Source organism: Pinus tabuliformis, chromosome 8 (genome assembly GCF_031772625.1).
Source record: "Pinus tabuliformis cultivar Carrire ecotype Pingquan chromosome 8, CPIR1, whole genome shotgun sequence".
In the NCBI taxonomy this organism is placed as follows: domain Eukaryota; kingdom Viridiplantae; phylum Streptophyta; class Pinopsida; order Pinales; family Pinaceae; genus Pinus; species Pinus tabuliformis.
In genome coordinates, this window is record NC_142294.1 from 1,699,909,621 (window position 1) to 1,699,936,991 (window position 27,371).

Genomic DNA, 27,371 nt, shown 5'->3' on the forward strand with positions numbered 1-27,371 from the left:
GGAACATGTTTATGGGAGGTGGGATCCATGTGTTTAGCTCTGGTCCCTGCATTGCATTGTTCTTTGTCCCTGCTACCATTTGATTTATTTGAATCCCCCAGTTGTCCCATATTGTTTTTTCTTGAGGTGTAGTAGGGAAGTCTTCTGCATGCCATTCTCTGGTTGAAAGAGTTTCCACTAGGTTTTGATGAATTTTAGTCCATATTTGCTTTAGAGGAAAAGATTGATTTTTGAAGATTCTACTATTGCGCTCTTTCCATATATTCCACATTAATAATCCTGGTATTAGTTGCCAGAGAGAATTAAGTAAGTTGCTTTGAAAAGGCGGTTGTTCCCATTTGCACATAGTCGCTTTAATGTCTCCCTGTACTCTGCCTTCTTTTTGGCATCGAAATGCTGCCTTCTCCCAGAGTTTTCTTCCGGTTTGGCAAGTCTGCATCAAATGTATAGCAGTTTCCTCCTCCTTCATGCACATTAGGCATATTGACGGTCCTAAGAAGCCTCTTTTTCTGAGATTATCCCAGGTTAGGATTCAATTGTGACAAAGAAGCCATAAGAATGTAGAAACTTTCGACTAGTTAGCTAAGCGCCCGATTACTTCCCAGATTTTATCTTTGTTGAACTGATCTTGGATAATGATTTTGTATGCTTCCTTTGCAGTGAAGATTCCTTTCTCTTCATATCCCCACCTGAGTATGTCCATACCTTCTGAGGTTGTGACTTGTCTTTTTTGAAGTTCTGCATTAAGGTAATGCTTCGTTTGCTCAGGGAAATTAGTTAAAAAATGAGTTGCATCTTGCCATTGCCTATGCTCTTGATTGGTATCTGTTTTCTAGAACATTCTCACTGTGTCATGTGGTATCATTTCTCGTTCTGGAATTTGATGATCTTGTAGAATATCTCTTAGCCTGGGTAATTGTTGCCATGAATCCTCCCAGAATCTCGCTGTGGTTCCGCTTTTTATTTCCCAAAAACTATGTTCTTGTATAAGGCTCCTTTGTTGTATTGCTGAGTTCCAAAATACCGAACCCGTGCTTAGCTCGGTCATTCTTATTATTTCTTACATAGGATAGTTGCTTGTGTACTTGGCTGTCCAGAGAGTGGCCCATGGAGTGTTGGGATGAGCAAGCCATCTCCACCAGATCTTTGCTCCCATTGCTCCGTTGCTGTGCTCAGGGTCCCTTAACCCAATACCTCCTGCTATTTTGGGAAGACAGACTTTGTCCCATTTCACTAAAGCCCATTTTCTATTTTTCCCCGAACTTCCCCATAGAAAATTGCGCTGCAGAGTCTTGATTTCTTTGAGAACCCATTTGGGGGCGGCAAGGATGGAGAAGAGATAAAGGGGCATGGATTGAAGGACCGCTTTAATAAGAACAATTCTACTGGCCATATTCAGAGCTCGATTGGTCCAAAGGGTAAGCCGCTCCTCAAGTTTTTCCAGGAGTTGCTTCCAGGATGAGTGCTTAAGGGCAGAGTCCATTAAAGGGGCACCTAGATATTTGGATGGCAGAGAGGCAGTAGTGAAGCCCAAGATTCGTTCAATGGATCTCTGAGTGGCAGCAGGGGTGTTAAAGAAAAAGATTTGGGATTTAACTCGATTTATGAGAGCTCCTGAGGCATCAGAAAAGGTTGTCATGATAGATTTGAGGATATGAGCTTCTTGCACTGAAGAATAACCATAAAGCATATTATCATCTACAAATTGCTGATAGGTATATACGGGGGAGTTATTGAAGGAAAGGCCTCGTAATTGCTGGGTAAGTCTGGCTGAAGTGATGAATCTACCTAAATCCTCTGCCATGATGACAAAAATGAAGGGAGATAAGGGGTCACCTTGTCTTATGCCTCTGGAGGGCCGACAAGTAGCTGAAGGAATGCCATTAATTAAGACAGAGTAGAAGACTGAATATAGAAGATTCAAAATCCACCTTACCCATGAATGAGCAAAACCAAAAGCAAGAAGGATTTTTTTAATATAAGCCCAACTAAGACTATCGAATGCTTTGGATAAGTCTAATTTGAGCAACATACCTGACTTCTTGGTTTTCTTTAAGGAGTGAATTATCTCATGCGTTAGAATGATCCCATCTATTATTTGGCGACCTTCAACATAGCCCGATTGCTCGGGTGATATGATCAGAGGGAACAACAGCTTTAATCTTGTCGCTATAACTTTGGAGATTATTTTGTATATGATATTACACAGCGCAATCGGTCTATATTTGTCTGGAGTGTTGGAATCTTCTCCTTTTGGGATTAAGGCTATGAAGGTAGCATTTAATCTAGGATACATCCATCTGAGTGCTCTAGATTCCTCTACCACCTGCCAGACTTCCTCCTTTATCAAATCCCAGAACTTGTGAAAAAAATTGGATGTAAAGCCATCCGGTCCTGGCGCTTTGCCTTCCTTCAGATTCCGCATAGCTTCTTCAACTTCTTCTAAGTTAATGGGTTTGAGGAGAAGACTGTTGTGTTCCTCTGTAATTATCCTTGGTATGTTCTTGATCACCTTATTGATGGCTGGCATTCTATTAATATCGGGTTCCTGATGCGCCTTCTCAAAGTATTTCAGGAATTCCGCTTCAATACCTTCATGCGTTTCCACTTTATTCCCCTGTTCATTTTTGATATGAGAGATGTGATTGATCATTCTGCGCTGGACCGTCGTTTTATGAAAGAATTTAGTATTCTTTTCTCCATTTTTTAGCCATCTGATCCTTGATTTCTGTCTCCATAGTATTTCCTCCTGTTTAGCTCTTTCTATGATTTTGGATTCTAAGACTTGCTCCTGCTTGGTTAATTCCTCTGTGCGCCCTTCAGAGATGATGGTTTGCTGGATTTTTTTCATTTCTGTATTAAGGGAAGCTTGTTCCGTGAAGATGTTACCAAATGTATTGTGATTCCATCTTTTTATCACACCTTTAAGGTGTTTAAGCTTTTGTTGAAATCTCGCCATCCTGGTGCCTTCAGATGGATTGAAGTGGAGCCAAGTGGATCTTACTAGCCTTTCAAAGTCTGGGTGAGTGAACCAGAATTCTTCAAAACGAAAGGGGCATTTGCTAATGTTACCTCGCCTATTCCATTGCAGTTCGATGGGCCAATGGTCTGAATCTGAGACAGGAAGTATGGAGGCTGTGAATTCCCCTCCAAGATGAATTGTGTTGTCTGAGATGAGGAACTGGTCAAGGCGCGATGCAATCTTCTGCTCTCCCTCTCGTTTATTGCTCCATGTGAATATTCCATTACCTGTATGGACATCCATCAGCCAGTTATTTTGAATAAAGGTCTTTAGTAAATTTCCTTCATTATTTGCCTTGTTTCTGCCTCCATGTTTTTATTCTATGCTCGTTGTCATATTGTAATCACCTCCCGCAATCCATAGTGGATGAGGTCTGTCTGTGCTGAGATCTGATAGTGTATTCAGGATCTGTGCTTTTTGAGCTGTATCCTGAGGAAAATAAACATTTGTTATTAACACATGGGTATTAGAGCCTAAGAGGTGAACGTTTGCCTGAATGAAATTTCTGTTAGCTTGGATATTGTGTAACTGTATGACTCGTGAATCCCAGAGGATTGCAAGTCCGCCCAAAGCGCCCTGAGCATCAACAACTATTAGATGTCACCCTCGCCATGCTTTCACTATTATTTTTTCCAAAAGATCTGAACCACATTTCGTTTCCTGTAAGAAAAGAATGCTTGGTTATTCTTGCATCAACATATTTTTTAATAATCTTCCTTTACTGGAGCTGTTGAGCCCTCTGATATTCCATGATATTAACTTCATTGGGAACTTTGGGGGTGAGGATTAAAATACCTAGTCAGTTTAGCATACCTCCCTGACTCCACTAAAATCTCTCCAACCTTGATTGTTCTTTCTAGAGTGGATTTCCTACCTCTTTTCTTATTGTCCTTTGTGATAAATTTTCCATCCCATGGACTTCCTATTTGGACCCCTAGCGCATATTTCTTCTGTGCTTTGTGCAGCACTTCAACTAGGTTATCCACTTGCTTTTCTGTTATCTTTTCAAAGTTATTTGTCTTGCATGCCTGTTCCAAGCCCAGAATATCCAATTCCCCTATATCTAAGGGTTCCGGATCTTCTTCCATAATTTGAGGTGCTTGCGAGGGATCCTCTCGCTCCTGTGAGGATTTCTCATGAAGCTGCGAGTATTCAACATCCATACCTTGCGTGTGCCATGGCAGGGTTTTTGTTGGGGTAATTAACTTATCTTGCTTTTGGTTTTTCTTTCCTCCTTGTCTCAATGTCTCGCCTGGCTGTTCTCGGTGGCTCTCTTTGTCTTTCGCCTTTTCCTTCTCCTGTTCTTGCTCATCCTCCTTATCCAGTGCTTCGAATCTATTACTGGTTGTGGGCTTGGCTTTGTTGACTGGATTTTTTTTATTGTTGCCTGTAGTTTTCTTGTTTCCTCTTCTGTGATTTGTTACCTTGGTATATCCATCTGTATCTTGATTATTAGAGCTGTCTTGGGGAGCAGATGCTTTGTTTTGAGGACAGTCTCTGTAAAGATGCCCTATCTCATGGCATTTCCTACATCTGAAGGGCACATATTCATAATCTATAACTTGTGTCCATTCAGAGTCCTCATGAAAGAAGCTTACTGTATCCGGCAATGGTTGCTTGAGATCCATATAGACACAAATCCAGGCATAGGATGTGTAACTACATCGCTTTATTTCTTCTGCGATCTTGACAAACTTGCCAATAGCGTTCCCTATTTCTTGCAGAGACTTTTCCTCCCAGTACTCCCACGGTAGTGCATAAAGCCTTATCCACACTGGCGCATAGGTCAGATCCTCCTTGTCTGGGTTAAATATTTCAACCCAACCTTTCAAGTATAGTCCTGCTGAGTTAAAGAAATACGGACCCTGATCCAGAATCCTGTTGCGGTCCTCCAGGCAATTGAAGACTACAGTGAAGAAACCTTTGGCTCCTAAATGGAGCAAGAGATGTCCTTTAGGATGCCATTTAGTATTTATCCAGCTTCTCAGCGCTCTCTCCGTTGGCCAGATTCCTATGAATTTTCCGATTAGCGCATGATCTCTCATGTATTGTATTCTGGCATTGATGCGTTCGCTTGGAAAGTCCACTCTTGGTTTATGGACTGCCACAGGTTTGCATGTTGATGAACTTGCCTTGCTTCTTTCATCTGCTTCTATATCCTTGCCTTTTTTCTGTCCATTGTCATTGGCATTACCTCTGCTGCCCTGTTCCCTTTCCCTGTCGGCCGTGGACCGTTCTCTGTTTTCCGTATCGGGGGGAGGCCCTTGGCTCTCCCCCTGCGGGGCTTCTATTCTCCTTGAACTGTATGGTCCCCCTACTTTCTTGTCGGCGCTGCAGTCTCTACCCTCTGTGCAGAGAAAGTCAGTCCTGCCGTGAGGAGGTTTGCAAGAACCCTAGGTCAGGTTTGAGCATCGCCCGCTCGCTCATGTAACATAATATCAACCGGGACTAATATTAAACCCAAGGGACTAATATTATAAACCCAACATTCGTAAACCCAAATATAAATATTACAAACACTAAAATAAACATCATTTATTTTCATGGTTAGAAAATCCTTGTGACAATGCGACATTCAAGCATGGTTGACCATGGTTGGCTATGATTGAAAATGGTTTACCATGATCAATATTATAAACCTAAGGGAATAATAAACCCAAGGGATTAATATGAGAAACCGAAAGGAATAATAAAACGAAAGGATTACTACTAAAACTCCAAGGGGTTATGAACCCAAGGGAATAATATTAAACCCAAGGGACCAATATTATAAACCCAGCGTATATAAACCCTAAGAAAAATATTATAAATGTTGAAATAAACATGATGGACCATCATTGATTTTCATATTGAGACAATACTTATGACAATTCCATATTGGACCATGGTCGACATCATAATAAACCATGTTTGACTCAGGAATAATAAACCCAAGCGATTGATATTATAAACCCACAGGATTAATACTAAAACCCCAAGGGATTATGAACCAAAGGGAATACTATTAAACAAAAGGGACTAATATTATAAACCCAAGGGATTGATATAATAAACCCAAAGGAACTAATAATATAAACCCAAGGGAATAATGAACCCAAGTAATTGATATAATAAACCCAAAGGAATAATAAACCCAAGGGATTAACACTAAAACCTCAAGGGATTATGAACAGAAGGAACTATTAATATTAAGTTAAAACAAAGAAAACCAATAATTTGATATTATAAACCATTGGGAATTAATAAACCCAATGGAAAAAGATTAGAAACCAAAGGGATAAAAAATGGCAAGGGTTTAATTGGAATAAATTTTTTAAAACCAAGAAAATATTAAACCAAACCTAAGCCCTAAATCCATGGCATCAATATATAAACATAAATAATACTATAACACAAAAAAAAAAAAAACATCAACGAAAACCAATATAAGAAGCACATTGCAAACCATAAAGCACTAAAACATGATAAATCATCATTACATTAATAATATCACATTTATATCACTACATTATAAAAAATAAATATAATTTAAGCCATAAATACCTTGATAACAATACAAGAATGTATTAATAGTATAAATCTCAAGAATATTGATATAAACACGTAGAACATGGAATCCCAACAATAATATTATAAATGTAAACCCTGAAGTAAACCCCAAGCCCACAGAGGAAACAATGAAAATAGTGTAAATTCAAAGTAAAAAAGGCACGAGCGGAGAAGTGAGGCATTGGTGCATACTAATTGTTGGATCTCAATGATCAATGGTCCAGATTAAACAACAAAGTAACTTAAAGGAACTATGGGAACCGTCCGATGGAGTATATCGACGGTCATCGCATATGGAAGAGCGCAAGAGTTAACATAGTAAAAAGGCGGGTTTATAACCTCGATTGGTGTTTCGGGTGGCAAAGAAATGGTAAGCAGTATCAACATTTTTGGCTCCGATTCCACAAATCGGAAGACACGTAGTAGCGCAAGAGTGTGGGGGAATCGCTTTATCGGGCGGTTAACCCTCGTGTGCCTTGTCAACCCGAAATCTACCATGAACCATTGAATCTTTCGGGGGAAGATCAACGGTAGAGAAGTAATGTGAAATACAAATGAGTGCACCCAACGGTATTATATGGTGTAGTTAATATGTTTTGGCTTCCGACGTTAATCATCCCAACAATAATATTATGAATGTAAACCCTGAAGAAAACCCCAAACCCACATAGGAAACAATGAAAATAACGTATTGTAAAAGTAAAAAAGGGACAAGCAGAGAAGTGAGGTGTTGGTGCATACTAACCGTTGGATCTTAGTGATCAATGCTCCAAATTAAACAACAGAGTAACTTAAAGTAACTATCAGAACTGTCGAATGGAGTAGATCGATGATCATCACATATGGAAGAGTGCAGGAGTTAACACTGTAAAAAGGAGGGTTTATAACCTCGAGTGGTATTTTGGGCAGCAAAGCATTAGTAAGGAGTATCGAGAGTTTTGGCTCTGATTCCACAATTTGGAGGACATGTAGCAGGGGATGAGTGTGGGGAAACCGCTTTATCGGTTGGTTAACCCCTGTGTGTCTTGTCAACACGAAATCTACCGTGAACCATTGGATCTTTCGGGAGAAGATCAACAATAGAGAAGTAATGTGACGTGAAAAGGAGCTGACCTCATGGTATTATATGATGTAGTTAATATGTTTTGAGTTCCGCGGTTAATCGCATATCGGAGGAGATGGGAACCACATGTTAATGTGACCATAGACTATGGTGATTGTGATTAGTGATAAAGTTTGAACCTCGAAATTCATGTAGAGGCCGTATAAAGCGGAAATGTATGTTTTGTGGGAATTTCCTTTGTAAAAGGTTTATAAATGAAAATACCACCGACGGAAGGTTTATACGTTTAAACATATATAACCAAGGTTTAAAGAAGGAATGTTTATATATACATGTGGTTAAGGGGTAATGAAGGTTTAGAAGGGTAAAGGAAGTCTTGATATTAACATATATAAAGGATAATGAGAGGGTTTTACTCTGATAGGAAGGATTTAAAAGAAAGGCTTTAATAAAGTCTTGTTTGAAGGTTAAAGGGTGATTAAAGTCCCGATAAGCGAATATTGTATGTTGGTTAGCCTATGTTGATTAATAGGGCCTTAACATTGGAGGTTGGAGATTTTGAGTCCTTAAAGAGTTAAAATACGTGGGACAAATGGGTTGATGCATTTGACATGCATACTGTGGGTGTAATGGGTTAATTATTAATGGTATATAGGATTATTAATAACTATATAAATATTAACAACCACATTATTTATATATTATTATTATTATTATTATTATTATGATATATATATATAATTATATAATTATATATATATATATATATATATATATATATATATATATATATATATATATATATATATATATATATATAATATCAATATAAACTCCTAATATATTTTAATTGATAATAAGAATAGCTCATAATAATATTAGATTATCATTATATTATTAAAATAATATAATAATATAAAATTATAAAAAAAATCATAACAATTATATTGTATTATTATTATAATTCTAAAATATAATAACAATAATAATAATATCTTATTATTATATTATAATAATATTATATTATTATAATAATATACAAATATAATTATTAGGCTTTAGTATTTTTAATAGTTATATTAGGGTTTGTATACATTGGGTTTATAATAATAGACCCTTTTGTTTATTATTACCTAAGGGTTTAATACGAAAACCCAAGCGATTGATATTATAAAACCAACGGATTAATCCTAAAACCCCAAGGGATTATGAACCTAAGGTAATATTATTAACCAAAAGGGACTAATAATATAAACCCAAGGGATTGATATAATAAACCCAAAGGAATAATAAACCCAAGGGATTAACACTAAAACCTCAAGGGAATAATACTAAAACCCCAAGGGATTATGAACCTAAGGCAATATTATTAAACAAAAGGGACTAATAATATAAACCCAAGGGAATAATGAACCCAAGGGATTATTATAATAAACCCAAGGGATTAACACTAAAACCTCATGGGATTATGAACCCAAGCAATTATTAATATTAAAAAGTTGAAGAACGAAGAAAACCAATAATTTGATATTATAAACCATTGGGAATTAATAAATCCAAGGGAAAAATATTAGAAACCAAAGGGATAAAAAATGGCAAGGGATTAATAGGAATTAATTTTCTAAACCCAACGGATTGATCAACCCACGTGACTATGAATATTACAAACCTAATGAATCAATAAACCCAAGGTATTGTTAATATTTTTTTTTTCTAAGCAACATTACCTACTTTGTATTAATATTTACAGCGGAAACTTTACATACGAGATTTCTTGCTGCCCATGTCCGTGAGAGGCGCCATGGCAGCTGTGACATAGTCCCAAAACCCATTACATCTCTGTGAAACCCACCACCAGAAGGTACCTAGACATCTCCCTAAAAACCGCCAACAAAAAGACTCAAAACATCTCTGTGAAACCCACGCAGGGGCAGAGTTTGTCAGATGGATACAGGGCATGTGGTGATGGCCCAAACCAAAAAAACTACATTCCGTAACGGAAGAGAAACCAAGAGACAGCAGTTGATACATAAGACCCAGAAACTTAATTCAACAGAAAAAACTAGAAAGACACAAGACAACAGGAGAGATAACAGAACCGACCACGATCCCACACGCGTCCAGGCATCATGCATGAGAGCCACCTGGGCTTAGCCCTCGTTCGCGTCGTCCCCCGGCTCGTCCTCTGGCTCAGCTTCACGAATCCAAGCCCAACCATGTCCTTCTGGTAAGCCGTCCAAGAAGGCCGGCAATTCAGGTTCGCGCTCCCGCAGTGCAGCATCCCTTGAGCTTGAGGCCTCCCCCAATGGCCTCTTACCTTTGTCCACAACCCGACATTCTTCCGCCAGAGCCTGAGGCAGACTTCCTTCTTGCACCAGGGGAATTCCCCCTTCGTTATCCAAGGGATTCTCCATTGCAGGTGGCCGAGGCAAGCCATCTTCATTCTCTTCCGGGATCCTGGAGAATAACACAGATATATGGGCATTGATGCCCAAATTTTCTCTGGAATTGCGCAGTGTAAAGATGACAGAGCCAAACGCAGGTAGGCTTGTCTCGCCATTGTTGGACCCTCCAGCTTCCACAAATTGGCTGGCCTGCACCTGAGGAGCTCCCACACGTCGATAACAGTAAACACAGCAGCAATGGTGGTGTAGGTCAGCTGCAGGCCCGCGAGAGGATCTGGCTCGCCCTGAGCCTCTTCCTCGACGACATGGCATTCTCTCCCGCACCATTCTTCCAGATACCTCTTCCTCAGACGGAGTTTCCTTCCAATTCGGCTCACGATAGCAAACAGATGACTGCAAGCATGAACCAGGGAGGACCAGCAGTCGGCCAGCCTCCCCCAATTCCACAATAACCCCAGAATTCGCAGAACGCAGAGCATGAACACCATAGCTTTGGGTTTCAACTGCTCCCAAATCGAAATACTTAACGACCCCTTCATTCCTTCGATTTGTCCCCGCATTGAATGCGGCCATCAACCTCCGCTGTGGTTCCTGCGCCTTCATAAAGGCTGGTGTGCTGCATTGCTGGTCGATGGGAGGTGGCGGCGAGGAGCCTTAAAGCCCTCCATCCGTCGCGTGTCCTATCGACCGTGGCAAGTGGCCTTACCTGGTCATGCGAGGTGGCACCCGCATCCGGGGCAGCAGCCTCTTCTTGGATTAAGCTCTCACACTCCTGGAGCTGCTGCCTGTTGGATATGATGTTTGTATTGCCCGAGATTAGGGGGGTGCTGGTCTCAACCCCAATATTGGCCAGGAGATCTGCAACTTTGTTTCCTTCCCGTCGAGTGTGTTTGAAGGAGATAGCCCTTGCATTATCAATCTTGTGCGCGATTTCATTTAATCTTGCCTCAAGTCTCCAGCTGGGAGCAATTTTCCTTGCTTGTGAACCATTATGTATACGAGTTACCATGTTAATGAGTATTTGAGAGTCCCCTTCAACAATTAAGGGTTGGAGATTAAGGTTCCAGGCAATTTGAAGGCCCTGCCAGAGCCCCTCCAACTCTGCTGAATTGTTGGTGTCCCATCCAATGCTTCCAAAGTAGATTTGTAGAGGAGTGCCCTCATGGTTTCTGATAATGCCTCCAAACCCTGCAGCCCCTGGGTTGCCTTTGGAGGCCCCATCAAAGTTTAGCTTGAATGAGTTTTCAGGGGGAGCAGTCCAGTGACAATCTTTTCTAATGCTGCTGCTATTGGGGAGGTTGCTTTTTTGGGTATCTTGAGGTATCTGCAGCTGCCAATTTCTTAGAATATTCTGCTCACTGTCCTCAGTTGGCCTATCTTCTTTGGTCCAACTTTGGAGCGCCATTGTTTCTTGAATGTTTCCTTGAATCTTGCTCCATATTACCTCTAGCGGCGATTTTTTGTTCTTGAAGATACGCTGATTTCGTTCCTTCCAAATATTCCAAAGAACAATCCCTGGGATTATACTCCATAGATGATTGAGAAGTGAGCTTTTGTATGGTTGCCTGGGCCATAGCCTTAAGGAATTGATGATGTCGTCCTCCTTGATGCCTTGTCTTTGACATCTGAATCTGACCCTGTTCCAGAGAAGCTTGGCTAAGGGGCAAGAATTCAGTAGATGCTGGAGGGTTTCCTCATCCTGAAGACAGTTGTGACAGATCGAGGGGCCATGGAAGTTTCTCTGTCTGAGTTTATCCCAGGTGAGAATCTTTTTGTGTCCGATCAGCCAGAGAAAATAGGAGATTTTTGGCCAAGGACCAAGTTCCCAAATTTTTTTCCATAGAGGGTCGGGGTTAGCTGCGAAGTTACAAAGAGTTTTGTAGGCTTCTGCAGTGGTATAGGTTCCTTTAGGCAGGTATCCCCATCGGAGAATGTCCTCGCCATTGTTCTGTCTTATTCTTCTTTTCCGTAACTCAATATCCAGCTCCATGTTCATCCTATCATCTTCGCTGTTAAGGATTTGGCCGCTTGATTTCCATTTTCTGAAGCCCTCTTCTAGCTCTGGTTGCCAGTAAAGTTGGACCTTTTCCTGTTGTTGTTCCTGCCTCTCCGGTATCATTGTGGGGTGGAGAATGTTCGTAAGTCTTGGCATTTGATTCCAGGCGTCCATCCAGAATCTTGCGCTACAACCATTTCTGATTTCCCAGAAGCTATGCTGTTGTATAATGTGATGGTGTTGCTTTGCAGCGTTCCATATCAAAGAGCCCTTTTCAGTGGGAGTGAATCTAATGAGTTCCTCGTGGGGTCTGTTGTCTGCATACTTCGCTGTCCATATCGTTCCCCAAGGTTTGTCTGGGTTGGTGAGCCACTGCCACCAGATCTTGGCATTCATGATGGCGTTACTGTGTTCAGGGTCTCTTAGCCCAATTCCTCCTTTGTCCCTGGGCATGCAGACTTTTGTCCATCTAACCAAGGCCCATTTTCGATTGGTGGCCGAGCTGCTCCATAAGAAATTTCGCTGCATGTTCCTGAGACTTTTCAAAACCCATTTTGGTGCAGCCAAAGAAGAAAACAAGTAAAGAGGCATAGCTTGCAGAATCGATTTGATGAGTATCATTCGACTGGCTAGATTAAGCGACCTGTGAGTCCAGAGGTTGAGGCGATTTTCTATTTTGTCCAGAAGGGTGCGCCAGGCAGAGTGCTTGATAGCTGAAGCAGTGAGGGGGGCACCTAAGTACTTGGAGGGAAGAGACGCAGAGGAGAAGCCTAAAATGCGGGAGACAGCAGATTTGACAGACGGGGGAGTATGAAAAAAGAAAATTTGCGATTTGGAGCAGTTGATAGTCATGCCAGACGCCAGAGAGAAGTCCTGGAGGAGACCTTTGAGTCTACGGGCTTCTTGAGCCGAGGGGTACCCAAACAGCATTGTATCATCAACGAATTGCTGATGGGAGAGGGCAGGGGAGTTATGCACAGAGATACCTTTAATTTGCCGCAAGCAAAGAGCTTGCTTGATGTGCCTTCCCAGCCCTTCGGCCATCAAAACGAAAAGAAAGGGGGAGAGGGGGTCTCCTTGCCGGATGCCCCTGGAGGGATTGAACGAGCGGGATGGAAAGCCGTTGACCAAGATGGAGAAATGAGTGGAGTTAATCATGTTCAGGATCCATCGAATCCAAGAAGGACAAAAACCAAAGGCTTTAAGCATATGATGGATATAGTTCCAGTTCAGTTTGTCAAATGCTTTTGAAAGATCTAGCTTGAGAAGCATACCTGCTTGCTTAGAGTTCTTGAGAGAGTGGATGATTTCGTGAGAGAGCAGGATACCGTCCATTATGTGTCGCCCCTCCACATAGCCAGATTGCTCCTTGGATATTAGTGCTGGCAAAAGCGGTTTGAGCCGATTAGCTATGACCTTTGAAATTACTTTGTAAATGACATTGCATAATGCAATGGGACGGAATTTATCTGGAGTGATGGAATCTGCCTCCTTGGGAATGAGAGCGATGAAGGTAGCGTTGAGAGAGGGAAGAAGCCATCGTGTTGCTCTGGATTCTTCTACTATCTGCCAGACTTCCTCTTTTAGCATATCCCAGAAGGCATGAAAGAATGTAGTTGTGAACCCATCGGGACCAGGAGCTTTGCCCTCTTTAAGTTGCTTCATGGCATCATCCACTTCCTCTATGCTGATGGGGCGCATTAAGAGTTCATTTTGTTCCTCTGTAATAATTTTTGGAATATTGCTGGTAATTTTGTTTATGGCATGTTGCCTGTCTTCTCCCTGCTCTTGATGGACTTGTTGGAAATGATTGAGGAGCTCAGCTTCAATCCCTTCATGCGATTCTACCTTGTCGCCTGCTTGGTTTTGGATGAAGGGGATGTTATTGTACATTCTCCTTTGTACTGTTGTTCTATGAAAGAATTTAGTGTTGCGCTCCCCCTCCTTCAGCCATCGAACTCTTGACTTTTGCTTCCAATAGATTTCTTCCTGCTTCCCTCTTTCGTCCAATAAGTTGTGAATGTGGCGTTCCTTCTCCAGCGTTTCTTCCGTGTGCCCCTCCGTGATGATCTACTGATGAAGGTTTTCCAGGTCCTGTATGAGCTTTTTCTTCTCCTCGAAAATGTTGCCAAAGGTTTCCTTATTCCATTGTTTCAGATGGCTCTTGAGAAATGTTAGTTTCTTCTGAAATTGGTACATTCTTGCTCCTTCTGGAGGGATGAATGAGGTCCAGATGGTCTTAACGAACTCTTTGAAGTTAGGATGAGTGAGCCAGAAACCTTCGAACCTGAAAGGTCTTTTGGTTATGTTGCCGGGTCTTTGCCATTGAAGAGCTATTGGCCAATGGTCTGATCCTGAATGAGCCAGAATGGATGCTGTGAAATCCCCTCCTAAGTGGACCGCATTGTCCGAGAGGAGGAAGCGATCCAACTTGGAGGCGATTTGATGCTTGCCTGCCCTGCGATTGCTCCAGGTAAAGGTACCATTGCAGAACGGCATATCAATAAGGGAAGCCGAGTTTATGAATTCTTTGAATCGATCAACCTCAGGCTCCAATCTGCTTCTTCCTCCCAGCTTTTCTTCTGATTTCGTAATCATATTGAAATCCCCAGCAGCGATCCATAGTGGGAATTTCCTACTATTGCTGAGGACTTCGATAGTGTCCAAAAGCTCTACCTTGCTGCTAGTGTCTTGCGGGAAGTAGACATTTGACAAATTGCCATGAATGTTTGTCCCCAGAATGTGGAAGGTGGCCTGTATCAGATGATGCGCCGCGTGAAAATCGGTAAGGAAGACCGCTTGAGTGTTCCAAGCTATAGCCAAACCTCCTGAGGCTCCACAAGCATCGACCGCCACTGTTCTACATCCTGGCCAGGCTTTTAAAAGGAAGCTGTCTAACATAGAGCTGTTGCATTTAGTCTCCTGGAGAAAGCAAATTTGGGGCTTTTCCTTCTTTATCATGTTTCTCAACATCCTGAGTTTTCCGGGGCTGTTAAGCCCTCTTATATTCCAGGATACTAGCTTCATGTTTAACTACTAGCAGAGGGCTTGAAATACTTAGTCAATTTGGCGTATCTGCCAGAATCGACTAAGATTTTCCCAATCTCCATCGTCCTTTGCAAATCTGTCTTTCGGCCCCTTTTTTTTGAGTCCTTGTGGCGCTGGGTGCCGTCCCATTGGCTGCCTGGCTGAATTCCTAGTTGGTTTTGGTAGTAGGCGCGTGAGATAACCAGTTCGAGTTTGTCAAGTTGAAACTCGGGGATGGCATCATATGCTTTCCTTCTGCATGCAGCCTCCATTTCTAAGAGATCTAGACCATGCAGGTCTATGCTTTCCGGTTCCTCGTCCATTAAATGCACTTGATTGCTGTCTTCGATGCCAGAATCAAGATTCTGGGAAATGTCATTTTTGCCATCCACCTCCATATCTTTGAGTTTATCGGCTGAGTTGGTCTGATCCTTTTGCAGAATGATGGGGCTAGAGATGGGGACAGCGGATTTGGGAGGGGAGAAGGAGGAAAGGGGAGGGGAGGAGGAGGAGGGATGATCAGGAGCGGCTTCCTTGCTTAAGGGGGGGTCTTCAGAGGATTGACCAAGAATGTCGAAGCTGTTCTTGGTTACTGGGCCATGCGGCTTGCGGGGCTGGGGTTTGTGACCATTGGAGGGCTTTCTGTGCGCACGCTTCCTGCTTGAGACTTTAGTAAATCCATCCTGAGCGGGGGAGCCTGAGGGATCAGGAGGACCAGACTGAATATTCAGAGGGCAGTCCCTGAAAAGATGACCTAGGGCATGACATTTTCTGCATCGGAAGGGAACATGCTCGTAGTCGAGAGGCTGAATCCACTCTTCATCACGATGCGCAAGCTCAACTGACTCAGGGAGAGGCTCATTAAGGTGAATGAAAACACAAATCCGGGCGTAGGAGGTATACTTACGAGATAGGGTTTCTTCGGCTACTTTGATGAAATCGCCGATCCCATTGCCAATCTTTTTGAGGAGCTCCTCCCCCCAGTATTCGTCCGGAAGCGAATACAGCCTGATCCAAACAGGAGCCCATGATAGGTCTTCTTTGTCCGGGTTAAATTTGGGGATCCAGTCGCGTAGATATAACCCAGCCGAGTTGAAAAAATAGGGTCCTCCTACTAGGATCCTGTGTTTATCCTCCGGACAGTAGAATATAGCGGTGAAGAATCCTTTCGGCCCTAGTTGTAGCGTGACATCCCCTTTGGGTTTCCATTTAGCAGCTATCCAGCCTTTTAGGGCCCTTTCAGTTGGCCAGAAACCGATGAACTTGCCAATGAGGGCATGGTCCTTCATGTACTGTATTCTATCATCGATCTTGTCTCCAGGCAACTCGATCCTTGGTCTGATCTTGGCCGCTGGTCTGCAGGTGCTAGAGATGATTTGCGGCTGTTCTCCAGGCATTTCGGTTTCTTCTTGCGATGTGCCATCTCCTTCTTTGCGGTTACTGTCATTGTTGAGGTCAGTTTGAGGGATTTTTCCCCTGTTCAGGATTTCTTCGTTCACGGATCCAAAGATCACTTGGTGCTCAGAATCTGACTGCGGTGGGGAGGGCTCCGACGCCCCCCCCTGGGGATGATCCATCCTTGGCACGAATGCGCTGCAGGACGGGGTACTACAGCTTACTCAGTGTCTGAGCAAGAGTTTTCTTCACTGTTGTCGGCGCCGTATGCAGGTGTTCGCAGAACCCTAGCAGAGCCGGCCTTCCGTGCTCATTAAGGTATTGTTAATATTATGAAAGTAGCACGTCAATAAATTGAAGGAATAAACATTGTAAATGTAAGGGATTAATGTTAAACCTTAGGACTATTATTTAAACCTTAATAGTGGGGATTAATAAAACAAAGGGAATAAATGATAAACCGAACGAATTATTAATATTACAAACTTAAAGAACAAATAAACCTAATCATTTAATATTATAAACCCAAGGAAATAGTAAACCGAACCTAAGTCGTAAATCCATGGCATCAATATATAAACATAAATAATGTTATAACACAAAGATATAAAAAAAAACATAAACAAAAACCAATATAAGAACCACATTGCAAACCATAAAGCACTAAAACATGATAAATCATCACTACATTAATAATAACACATTTATATCACTACATTGTAAACAGTAAATAGAATTTAAGCCATAAATACATTGATATGAATACATGAATTTAACCAACATTGCAACCACAGAAAGAACATTGAGTCTTAACATATATTTTTTGTTTTGTCTACATGAAATAATTCCACTACAAAATTGAAGTTCAAAACTATAAATAAGGTCACAATGTTATTAGTTGTATTTCATAGTGATATGGACTCCTATCGCTCCTCTTCCTTCTTCCTAATTGTAACATATGTGCTATCTTTCATCTTGGCATAACGTTGGAAAGAAAAAGGCGGTGCAATGCATAAACCATCTATTGATTTCATTCTTGATATGGCTGTGAAGGTAAGGCCTTGTTGCTCTTTATTCCCAATTTCAATTGACGCTCGTTCTAAAGTCAATACATGTGACTTGTGGATTGTAAGAGCCCATGCCATCTTCAAAGGACTTTTTTTTTCGATTTCCTCTTATCACCGGGATGGTAGGGACAATGTTTGGATTGCTTGCATCAAATGGAACACCAACATACTTATCAAAAACCAAAGTTGTGAACATTGGAAGTCGAGGTGGCTTAGGGTAGGCAGATAGAATATAAACCTTAACAAAACTAAGTGCACCATTCACCAAGCCAACTTCAACCCATAAATTACATGTCAACATAACACAATGACCACAACACAACAAAACTTCACGGTCCAATTGATCATCATCAACACCACCTATTTCTTAACACCTTGAATACTCAGCAACACATTGTGCAATTGGAGAATTTAATGATTTTAACATATGCCTATTATGCAAGGACACCAAATTATTTTTTGGAAACATGTGAACTGATGCATTAAATAAATATCTTTCTGTAGGATGCAACCTCATATCAGCCCAAGACATAAGAAAGTCCCAATCTTCAAGAACAAGTTCTATGTTTCTTATGTTTTTGAGGACTCTATGAAAACAAGATCGTTTCTCATTATTCCCTTGTTGGTGAAAGATTGTGTCAAGAGTGACAACAATGTTGAATTTGTTCCACAAGAATTTCCCTACTGTATTACTTGCATACAAAGGCATATCTCTGACAGGAGGCGGTTGGCAAAGGTCACCCACAAGGATGATGGATTTGCCACCAAAAGGAAAATTATTTTTCTCTGGAAATGCTTCTGGTAATCAAGCATTTATTTGCATAAACAACCTTCATCCTAGAAATCTCATTTCATCAATCAATATATATCTAACATGTCGCATTTCTTCTTGGAATACTGCAAGTGACTGCCCCTGTAGTGGCTGCATATATTTAATTGGAATTTTTAGAGCTGAGTGTATTGTTTTTTTATGTATATTAAAAGCAGCTATTCCTATTGGGGAAAGAAGAAGCAAAGGGCTTCTTCCATCACTTGATGAATTAGAAAGAGCTTCAAAAATACAATGGATAAGGAAAGACTTCCCAATGCCTGCAGTGCCCTGAATAATCATAAGAAGAGATTCACGAATCTCATATTCAACAAAGTGCCTTAAGGCAATTTCAAAACCAAGTCGTTGTTTTTCCGACAAAGAATCTGGAGATGCAAATGTTCTATTTGAAAGGTCAACAATATCACCCTCTCATTTTGCATTCCTTATAAAATTAATAGCTTCCTCTGAAACATAATCAAGAATAGTTGTACTTTCCCAGTCAAAGGATATATCAAAGTCCCTTCAACCAAGGGTGTGAAGATCGGAAACATTCACATCGTTTGGTGGAACCAAACGAGAGAAAATATGCCATTCTTGAAAATCATCTTCAAGATTCATTTCCTGGTTAGAAAAATCACCATCTTCTTTATCTTCAATATTGTCTACAATTGATGGGTGTCGATTAACATGCCATGCTCAATATCGAAAATTCCTCCAACTTTCAATAATAATTTCAGCTAAAAGGCCAATTTCTGCAGAAATGTCTCAAAATGGCTTGTACAATAGCAATTCTGACCATCAAAAGGTTTCAAACTCCTCTAAATCCTCACCAAGAATAGAATAAGACCATGGCCAAACCCGAACAATAGCATGAACATCTCTAGGCTTCCATGGATCTTTTTTACGCTTGCTATCAAATGTCCAAGATCTTGTTGTTTCTATCAAAGATAGATTTTTAAGGAAAAGATATTTTTTTTGATAATGTTGAACAAAAGTGTTCTGAGATGAACATTGCAATCCATCCCTTGATATTTTCCTAAAAACCTTTCTTCCAACATTTAAGGAAACAAATTTTCGACTACAAACAACAAGGGGTAGCTTAAGCAACATATGGCATGTTTCTTGTGCTCCAATTTCACGGTCAACAATTGTTTCTGCAAGAAACTTTCTATATGCACATAAAGCATGATCGTCAAAGCCAATAGAATTTGAAATTCTAGTTATGATATGATGATAACTTTCAGACCTTTTTTCTGCTTTCGATGCATACTTAGTAATGTATTTCAACACAACATAGCGAGAAAGAACTGGCTAGAAATCACCATTTTCACACCACATTGTTAGAAGGTCAATGTTATGTATATTAAGCCTATCATCATTTCTTGCTGGCTCATATTGTTTTCTTCCTTGATCATCTATGAACAATCTTGATTCACCACAAAGATCCCATGGAGCATTGTACCGACATGTTAGAATAGCACCCCTTTTGCACAAACAAGAATCCACAGTACACTTTATGTGCCTTTGGACACAGCTTAACAATTCTTCGCAATCATTATGAGGATTAGAAGAGAAAATCTTACCAGTATTCAACAGGAAAGGGTCATCATTGAGGCTTCGTGGAACCATTATGTTATGACGATGTATGTCACGTAGATTCCATGCAATTACATATTTGTCGAAGAATATCTTTGCAAGTTGTACATCAAAACTATTTGACCAATCAAGTATTTCCATGTTAGGAGCACCTTCTAACCACAGGAAACCATGGATATGTGCTAAACCTTTGTGTTTCCACTCATATCTAAAATAAATGAACATATAGTTACTACAAAAAATATAAATAGAATCACAATAAAGGTTAAAAAAGTATAGAAAAAAATTCAATACAAACATGTACCAAAAGTCTTTAGCTTTAAGATATTTTTGGATAACTTCCTCTCGAAAACTATTGGATCTATGGTGCATAAATTCCGCAACAATATGAGGGTACTGGATAACATTCTAGCTTTTCATACGATTTTCATTTGAAGAACGAGAATGTGAATGTATGGGCACGAGGTTATGAAACTCTGGCCACTTTGTGTCAGCTGCACTCAAAGTAAAAAATAAAGATGGACATCCTAACTGAGTAATCATGTCCGTCAATTCAGATCGACACTTAGTCCAGTAATCCCTTGTACCTCTTAGAGAAGAACCAAACCACATAAGATGCTCAGCCAACTTATTATCTAATAAATCAGATAGTTGGTGACATAACTCGTCAACTATTGTAGGTGAGTTATCATGTAAATGTTTCTTTGCAAAAATTGTAGCAGTTGCTTGTCTCAAATTCCACATTATCATGTTTAATAGGTAATATCGAAAGTGAGGATGGCTTCCAAATCTCTGATCATAGCACCTAAGAAGATGCAATGCATACTCATGAAGTTCAACACTACAAATACATGGTTGCAACCAATCAGCATCACCAGTGGGGAACAATGTTGGGAATGCCATATCGAACAACCCCTTTGTATTATATTCATTCACTAGAGAGGTTCCAATAGTGGGCCAATCCATGTCTTCAACATGTGAAGAATGAACATTATCAAGAAATGCTCTAATTTCTTCCACTTCTCTTCGTTCATTTGGTAGGCGAGCAACAAAGGAAGAAGGATGAGAGGGAAAATGCTTGGCATGAAACTCTTCATTATTAGTTTCATTGATCTCAGATTCTTCAATATGAAAATCAACAAATTTAAGCGTGGAGGAGACATTTGTTGATATTTCGGGCAAAGCATTCACTGAATCATAATCAATTACAACATCTCGATAGTATTGATCACGTTGGATTTTGAAAAGCAGTGCATCCATAAATCGAGATATTTTGACATAACATTCATAATATTTAGACTCGGCGCCATGTCTCCTCACAATTAGAAAGTCAATACCTTCAACACATCCAGGAAGGCTTCGTACAATTGTAGAAATATCTTGAGGAAAGCTAATTGTATGACCACCATACTTATATTTCCCACCTCGAGCATGTGTCACTTGAAAAATGGGATTCACACATGCTATTAGCATTTCTTCAACTTGAGTAAGAAAATTATCCTCAGTATAGGTATACAATCTATTGGTTTGACATAATAAAAAGAGCGGGGTTTTTCATTTTTTTCAATCAGTGATATATGTTGTATCTCGTTAGCAATATACATAAATCAATTGATATGCCTTGTCAATAATGGGTCCACTTCCGTATGGTCAATTGATGAATTAGATCATTTCCAATTTTTTCAACCGTGTGTTGAAGGAAGAATTGACTACTTTGAAGATTATTGGGGTTTCAGATGGAAGTTGTTGGAAGAAATTTCTGTAGATATAAATAGCAAATGTCCTAGCTATCTTCCATTCCGAGTAGTGCATTCCATCATAGATATGTTTTAGAACAACCCAATCATATTTTCTACTTCTTACATTTTCCAATAATGAAAAGAACCCCGAGTCTCCAATTCATATTGGTCCTATGTTTTTAAATGCCTTTGTAAATGGATTCGTTACAAAAGTGTTTGGAAGCATTCTGTTGGTAAGGATAAAACCACCATTGGTCCAACAATAGACTCTATTTTACATCTTGAATCTATGAATCCCAAATGAAATTGATATATATGGGCATTCTAATTAAGGTATTGGGCAGCAAAACAATTGTATTCACTATTGAGGAAACGAACGAGAAATCCAAATTGGTTCGTGGAGACATTCTTGCAATGTAAAAAGAAAGAAGGGTTCTGCAAAGCATTCTTCCATTTTTTACACACAGTGCCAAACTTTATCAAAGCTGATAAAGGGAGCCACAATAAGACAAGTTCAAGAACTTCGAATGGAAGAGAACTCCAAATAGCTGGATCCATGATGAAACAATGAAATCACCTAACAGTAAAAAAAAGGAATTTGATATCAACAAAACAATTTAATGTTGAATCAAATTAAAAGTAACATAAATACATAATTTACCACACACAATTTTCCATTTTGTTGAGACTATGTTAACTGAAAACATAGTAAAGGATCGTGAATCCACCATGATGATAGACATGGTGGAAATATCCATGGAAGTTGTTGAGACAGTCACTAAGAAGGAAGGACATCTACTGAAAGATGTTAGCAAGCAATAAACCTATGCAAAGGATTTAACCTTGCGAGGAGGAACATTAACAGAGGAATGCTTTACAGAGGATGACCAATATTTTTGAGATGTCAGAAGTATGGAGAAATATCTTTCAAAAGATAAAAAGTCCAAACTAAAGGAGGATGGATAATGTCTCTTAAATGAGAGAAGCAATGATTTGTTGCTCCGCCCGCATCTATGATATGAAAAATACACTTCTCAATCTATATTATTTGTAAATATATTTAAATATGCTTTACATTGGTTTCAGGTTAAATATGGTCGGGCCCACTCATGGGCCTTCGCATTATCCTACGCTGTTGAAAAAAAGGCATTTGATATCATCAAAACAATTTAATGTTGAATCAAATTAAAAGTAACATAAATACATAATTTACCACACACAATTTTCCATTTTGTTGAGGTTATGTTAACTGAAAACATAGTAAAGGATCATGAATCCACCATGATGATAGACACAGTGGAAATAGCCATGGAAGCTATTGAGACAGTCACTAAGAAGGAAGGACATCTACTAAAAGATGTTAACAAGGAAGAAAACTATGCAAAGGATTTAACCTTGGGAGAAGGAACACTAACAGAGGAGTGTTTTACAGAGGATGACCAATCTTTTGAAGTTGTCAGAAGTATGGAGAAGTATCTTTCAGAAGATAAAACTTTTGAAGTAAAGGAGCATGGAGAATGTCTCTTAAATGAGAGAAGCAGTGATTTATTGTAACATAAAGAATTTGATAATACATTGATATTTTAAATTGTGACAACACAAGAACAAGTTCTTGTGCAAGAAGGAGATGAAGTTCACTTTGAAGAGCTGATATGTGAAGCAATAGTTGAGAATGTCGAACCTTATTATTTACAAACTAATAATTTGTGTATAAATGTAGGAAACATAAGTAATGATGAAATACTTATAAAGTGTCACAGAGAAATTGCATTGCTAGAATATTTGTTGGAAAATTCATAGTAAAGGCATTTGGGCAATTACAAAACAAAGTATGGGACCCACGAAGACAAAGACTAGAACACACATGATCAGGAGATCATGAATATTTTCTACTTTGCAAGTTTGATGCATGAGCATTCAAACCAAGAGAAAATCATTGTAATCTAAGACGAGGCCACGAGACAAAGAGTTACATGTTTATATACAAAGGAATTCGATTCTGAGTGTGCAAATGTTTGAATCAAATATTTTATGATTGATTATTGTGCGAAATCGTAGGTTTTGTAACACAGGCTGCAGGTAGAGTTGAGACAAGGTACAGAGGATAATAACGAGCTAGAGGTTTGTAATGGATCTTTGAATCCATTCGAAAGATCAAGTAAAGTCCAGAGACATTGATAAAAATCACAGAGGTCAAGTCCAGGAGGGAGTTGTAGCGGAACAATAAAGGGGGAAGAATCTTTGAAGAACCAAAAAAAAAACCGCAGAAAACCATTGAAAATGGTGGAAAAACATAAGTAATAGAGTAGCAGAGGAGCAAGTGTTAATGCACATCAACCATTAGATCTCATGGATCAACAACCAGGATTAAATCATAGGTGTGGAAGAATCAGTATCGCATCACAATCATTCAAAGAGAAGAACCAAAGTGCGATTGGGACATGTAATGGATGGCTGGACACGAAACCCTATCGAATGTAGCCTGGAACCCTTTCGGGTCTGAAACATATGTCGGATTGGAGTTTGGTGCAGAGTGTTGTGTAAAATAAATTCATCATGGACCCAACGATAATTATATATGCGGGTGCATAGAATTTTAAATCCATTATATTTGTTCAAAGCAGGATTTCAACGTATTTCCATGTATTTGTGATAAATGTGTTGCTCGACCCTTTTAAGGCTAAAACATATATAATCGTTTCAATAGTCGCATATCGGAGGGGAAGGGGTGATGATATATATATGTGGTGTGCCACATAGGATCGAAACCCGATTACGATAAAGGTGGCATTGATATTTGTGCAGAGGCCGTATCGAGGCAGAAAAATGTGTTTGCATATGTTTTCCTTTGTAAATGGTTTTATAAGGAAAATAGCGCAGATAAAAGGTTTTGTGGGTTAAATATATGTGTAGCAAATGTCTAAAGTGGGAAGGTTACATATAATTGGTTAAAGGGATAATGAAGGTTATGAGGAGGTTTAAAGTCTGGATAGATTAAGCGGGATGATTGAGTTCCAATATAAAGGAACTGAGGAATATGGCCTTAACCATTGTTGGTTGAAGATTTCACTCCTATGAGAGTTAAATACCTAGGATAGATATTTAAATAACAAAAAATGTAATATGTTTTATGTTTGTGAGATTTTTCAACATAATTATATATATATATATATATATATATATATATATATATATATATATATATATATATATATATATCTATCTATATATATATATATATATATATATATATATATATATATATATATATATATATATATATAACTTTTTTTAATTATTTGAATTTCTTAATATTTATTAAAATACTATATCTTACTTAATAATGTAATTTTCAATCATAATTTACCATACACAATTTTCCATTTTGTTAAGGATAAGAAATGTTAATGGTTGTGTAAGAGTGAAACTTGAACCAATAAAAAATAGTTCGTGAACAACTTGGTTTTTTTTCTAGGTTCAAGATCACATGCCTACCTATTTTGTATAGTAGTGAATTTATTTTAGTTATATGTTTTAATTGTGTAGTTATTTTAGTGAATTAATTAGGTAGTTATTATTTTAGTGACTTAATTATTTTAGTGAATTAATTATGTAGTTATTTTAGTTATTATGTTTTAATTATGAATGTAATGTTTTAATCCAAAATTGAAAAGATTTGTCTCAAGGATTACGAATCATTATGAATCCAAAAATATCATAATTCTCTTATATTATTATATTGACATCCAAAAAAGTTATTGTTGTGAATTTTATTCATTGATTTAGTGAGGACTATGAGAATATACTGGCATCTTTGAATTCAGATCATCTGATCAAAAAGATTAATTAAGAAAATGATTAAGTTTCCCATTCCGATAAAGGGACACCTATAGGCGTAAATATTAATTATTTAAATATATTTCTAGCAGAAAAAGTCTTGATGATGAGTCTTCGTCTAAACTCGAAACGTCGACAAAGCGAAGATGAAAACTGTGGAATATCCGAGTGTAAATTCTAAGAAAATAACCATAGAAATCTACAATCCATTATTTAAATATATTTTTGAAATTATAAATAATTTTAATTATGAAAATTTTCTAAAATATTTATAAAAAAAAAAACAAAATGTTACTTTACCGTTGGGGCAAGAAGAACTCGACCCTCTAAAGGTAGCAACAGTTTGTCAATATTTATATTACAGGCTTGAAACACTGGGTCAGAGTCGTATTTATTGCTTTCCATTGCCTACATGGTTAAAAAAATTAATAATTTGTTTGTCATCGAGAGAAGAAAAAAAAATATTAGTGTATGACGTGAAAAAAATCTAAATTTTATAAGAAGAACCCATCTAAGGCAGGTTGTGAGCACACTATAGGCACTTCAAAGAACCCATATATTTGACATCAATGACAACATTTTCGCCAACAAACTCCCATTTGACATAAATGACAACATTTTGCCCAACATAGGATTGGCCAATACTTTGATTCATCTAAACAAGATGAGTGATTTAGGTGTAAAAAAAATGTTTCAAAAGGATACCTACAAGATTGTTTGAGGGGAAATTGTATTACTAAGGACAACTTGGACTGGAACTCTATATAATCTACTAGGAAGTATTATTAGTGATGGGTGAAACAATTGCATTTTTCTTGAGACTCGATTATAAAAAGAAAAAACTCATATAGTTTATTGGGGGAAGACTATATTGTGGCATCAAATACTGTGACATATCAAAGAGAAGGGCCTTTAATTATAACATGGTAATGGTATGGTAGAAGGTATGTCAAATTTCTCTATTGATTTTTATCTTGTAAACAATTCTTACGTGGGTACCAGAGTTGGGTGAGATTCTCTTCTAGTGCTAAAATAGTAGAGGGAATGCTACAATTAGTCCATAGTGATTTGTTTTTATCTATGTTGGTTCCATCACTAGGTAAATTTGTGTAATATGGCTCATTTATAGATGAGTTCTCAAGAATAAATGGATATATTTCCTCATGAAGAAATTTGAATTCGTTGACAAGTTTTAACAGTTTAAGGATCTAGTAAAAAATTAGGCAAAGAATAAAATAAAAGTGTTGAGGAAAACTAATGATGGATAATTCCTTAGGAAGGAATTTGCAGAGTTCTATAAGAAGTGTGGTATAAGGCAGGAAAATAATACTCCATACATAATTCAACAAAATGGAGCTATGGAAAGGATGAACAAGATGTTGATGCAAATATAAAGGAGATTACTCAATGGTTCTAGGTTAGGATAGGAATTTTGGGAAAAGGCAGTGGATACTACTTGTTACCTAGTAAATAGATCACCCTCGGCAGTGTTGGATGATAATATTTCACACAAGGTATGGACTAGAAAGAAACCTTCTCTCTCACTCAATGTATTTAGCTGTGATGGATATGTACATCTTCCAAAGAAAAATAGAACTGAGTTAGATAGTACATATGAAAGGAACATCTTCATTTGTTATAAATATGGTTAGAAATATTATATATGGAACCTAGACCCTAAGAATATTGTGTAAATTCAATATGTGGTATTTAGAGAAGTAAAAGATGTTATCGAACAAGAATTCCTACCAAGGGAGAAAGAATCAAAGAAGATGGAGTTTGAACTAAAGCATAATGAATTAGAATCTACAAGTGAACATCAATCAAAATAAGAAGAACCACATACTCCAGTTTTAATGAGATC

At 38.7% G+C, this 27,371-nt stretch overlaps 2 protein-coding genes across 2 annotated transcripts; both read right to left on the reverse strand.

The window, feature by feature from the left end:
* Positions 1 to 285: 285 nt before the first annotated feature.
* Positions 286 to 9,437, reverse strand: LOC149242791 (uncharacterized). Its single transcript, XM_089371013.1, has 5 exons — positions 9,401 to 9,437; positions 3,897 to 5,369; positions 2,035 to 3,249; positions 1,065 to 1,614; positions 286 to 433 (listed from the first exon to the last, which is right to left on the reverse strand). The coding sequence occupies exons 1-5, from the start codon at positions 9,435 to 9,437 to the stop codon at positions 286 to 288; spliced, it is 3,423 nt and encodes a 1,140-aa protein (XP_089227139.1).
* Positions 9,438 to 14,105: 4,668 nt separating this feature from the next.
* Positions 14,106 to 15,062, reverse strand: LOC149242792 (uncharacterized). The gene has a single exon (XM_089371014.1). It carries the CDS (start codon positions 15,060 to 15,062, stop codon positions 14,106 to 14,108), a length of 957 nt encoding a protein of 318 aa, XP_089227140.1.
* Between the last annotated feature and the right edge of the window lie 12,309 nt (positions 15,063 to 27,371).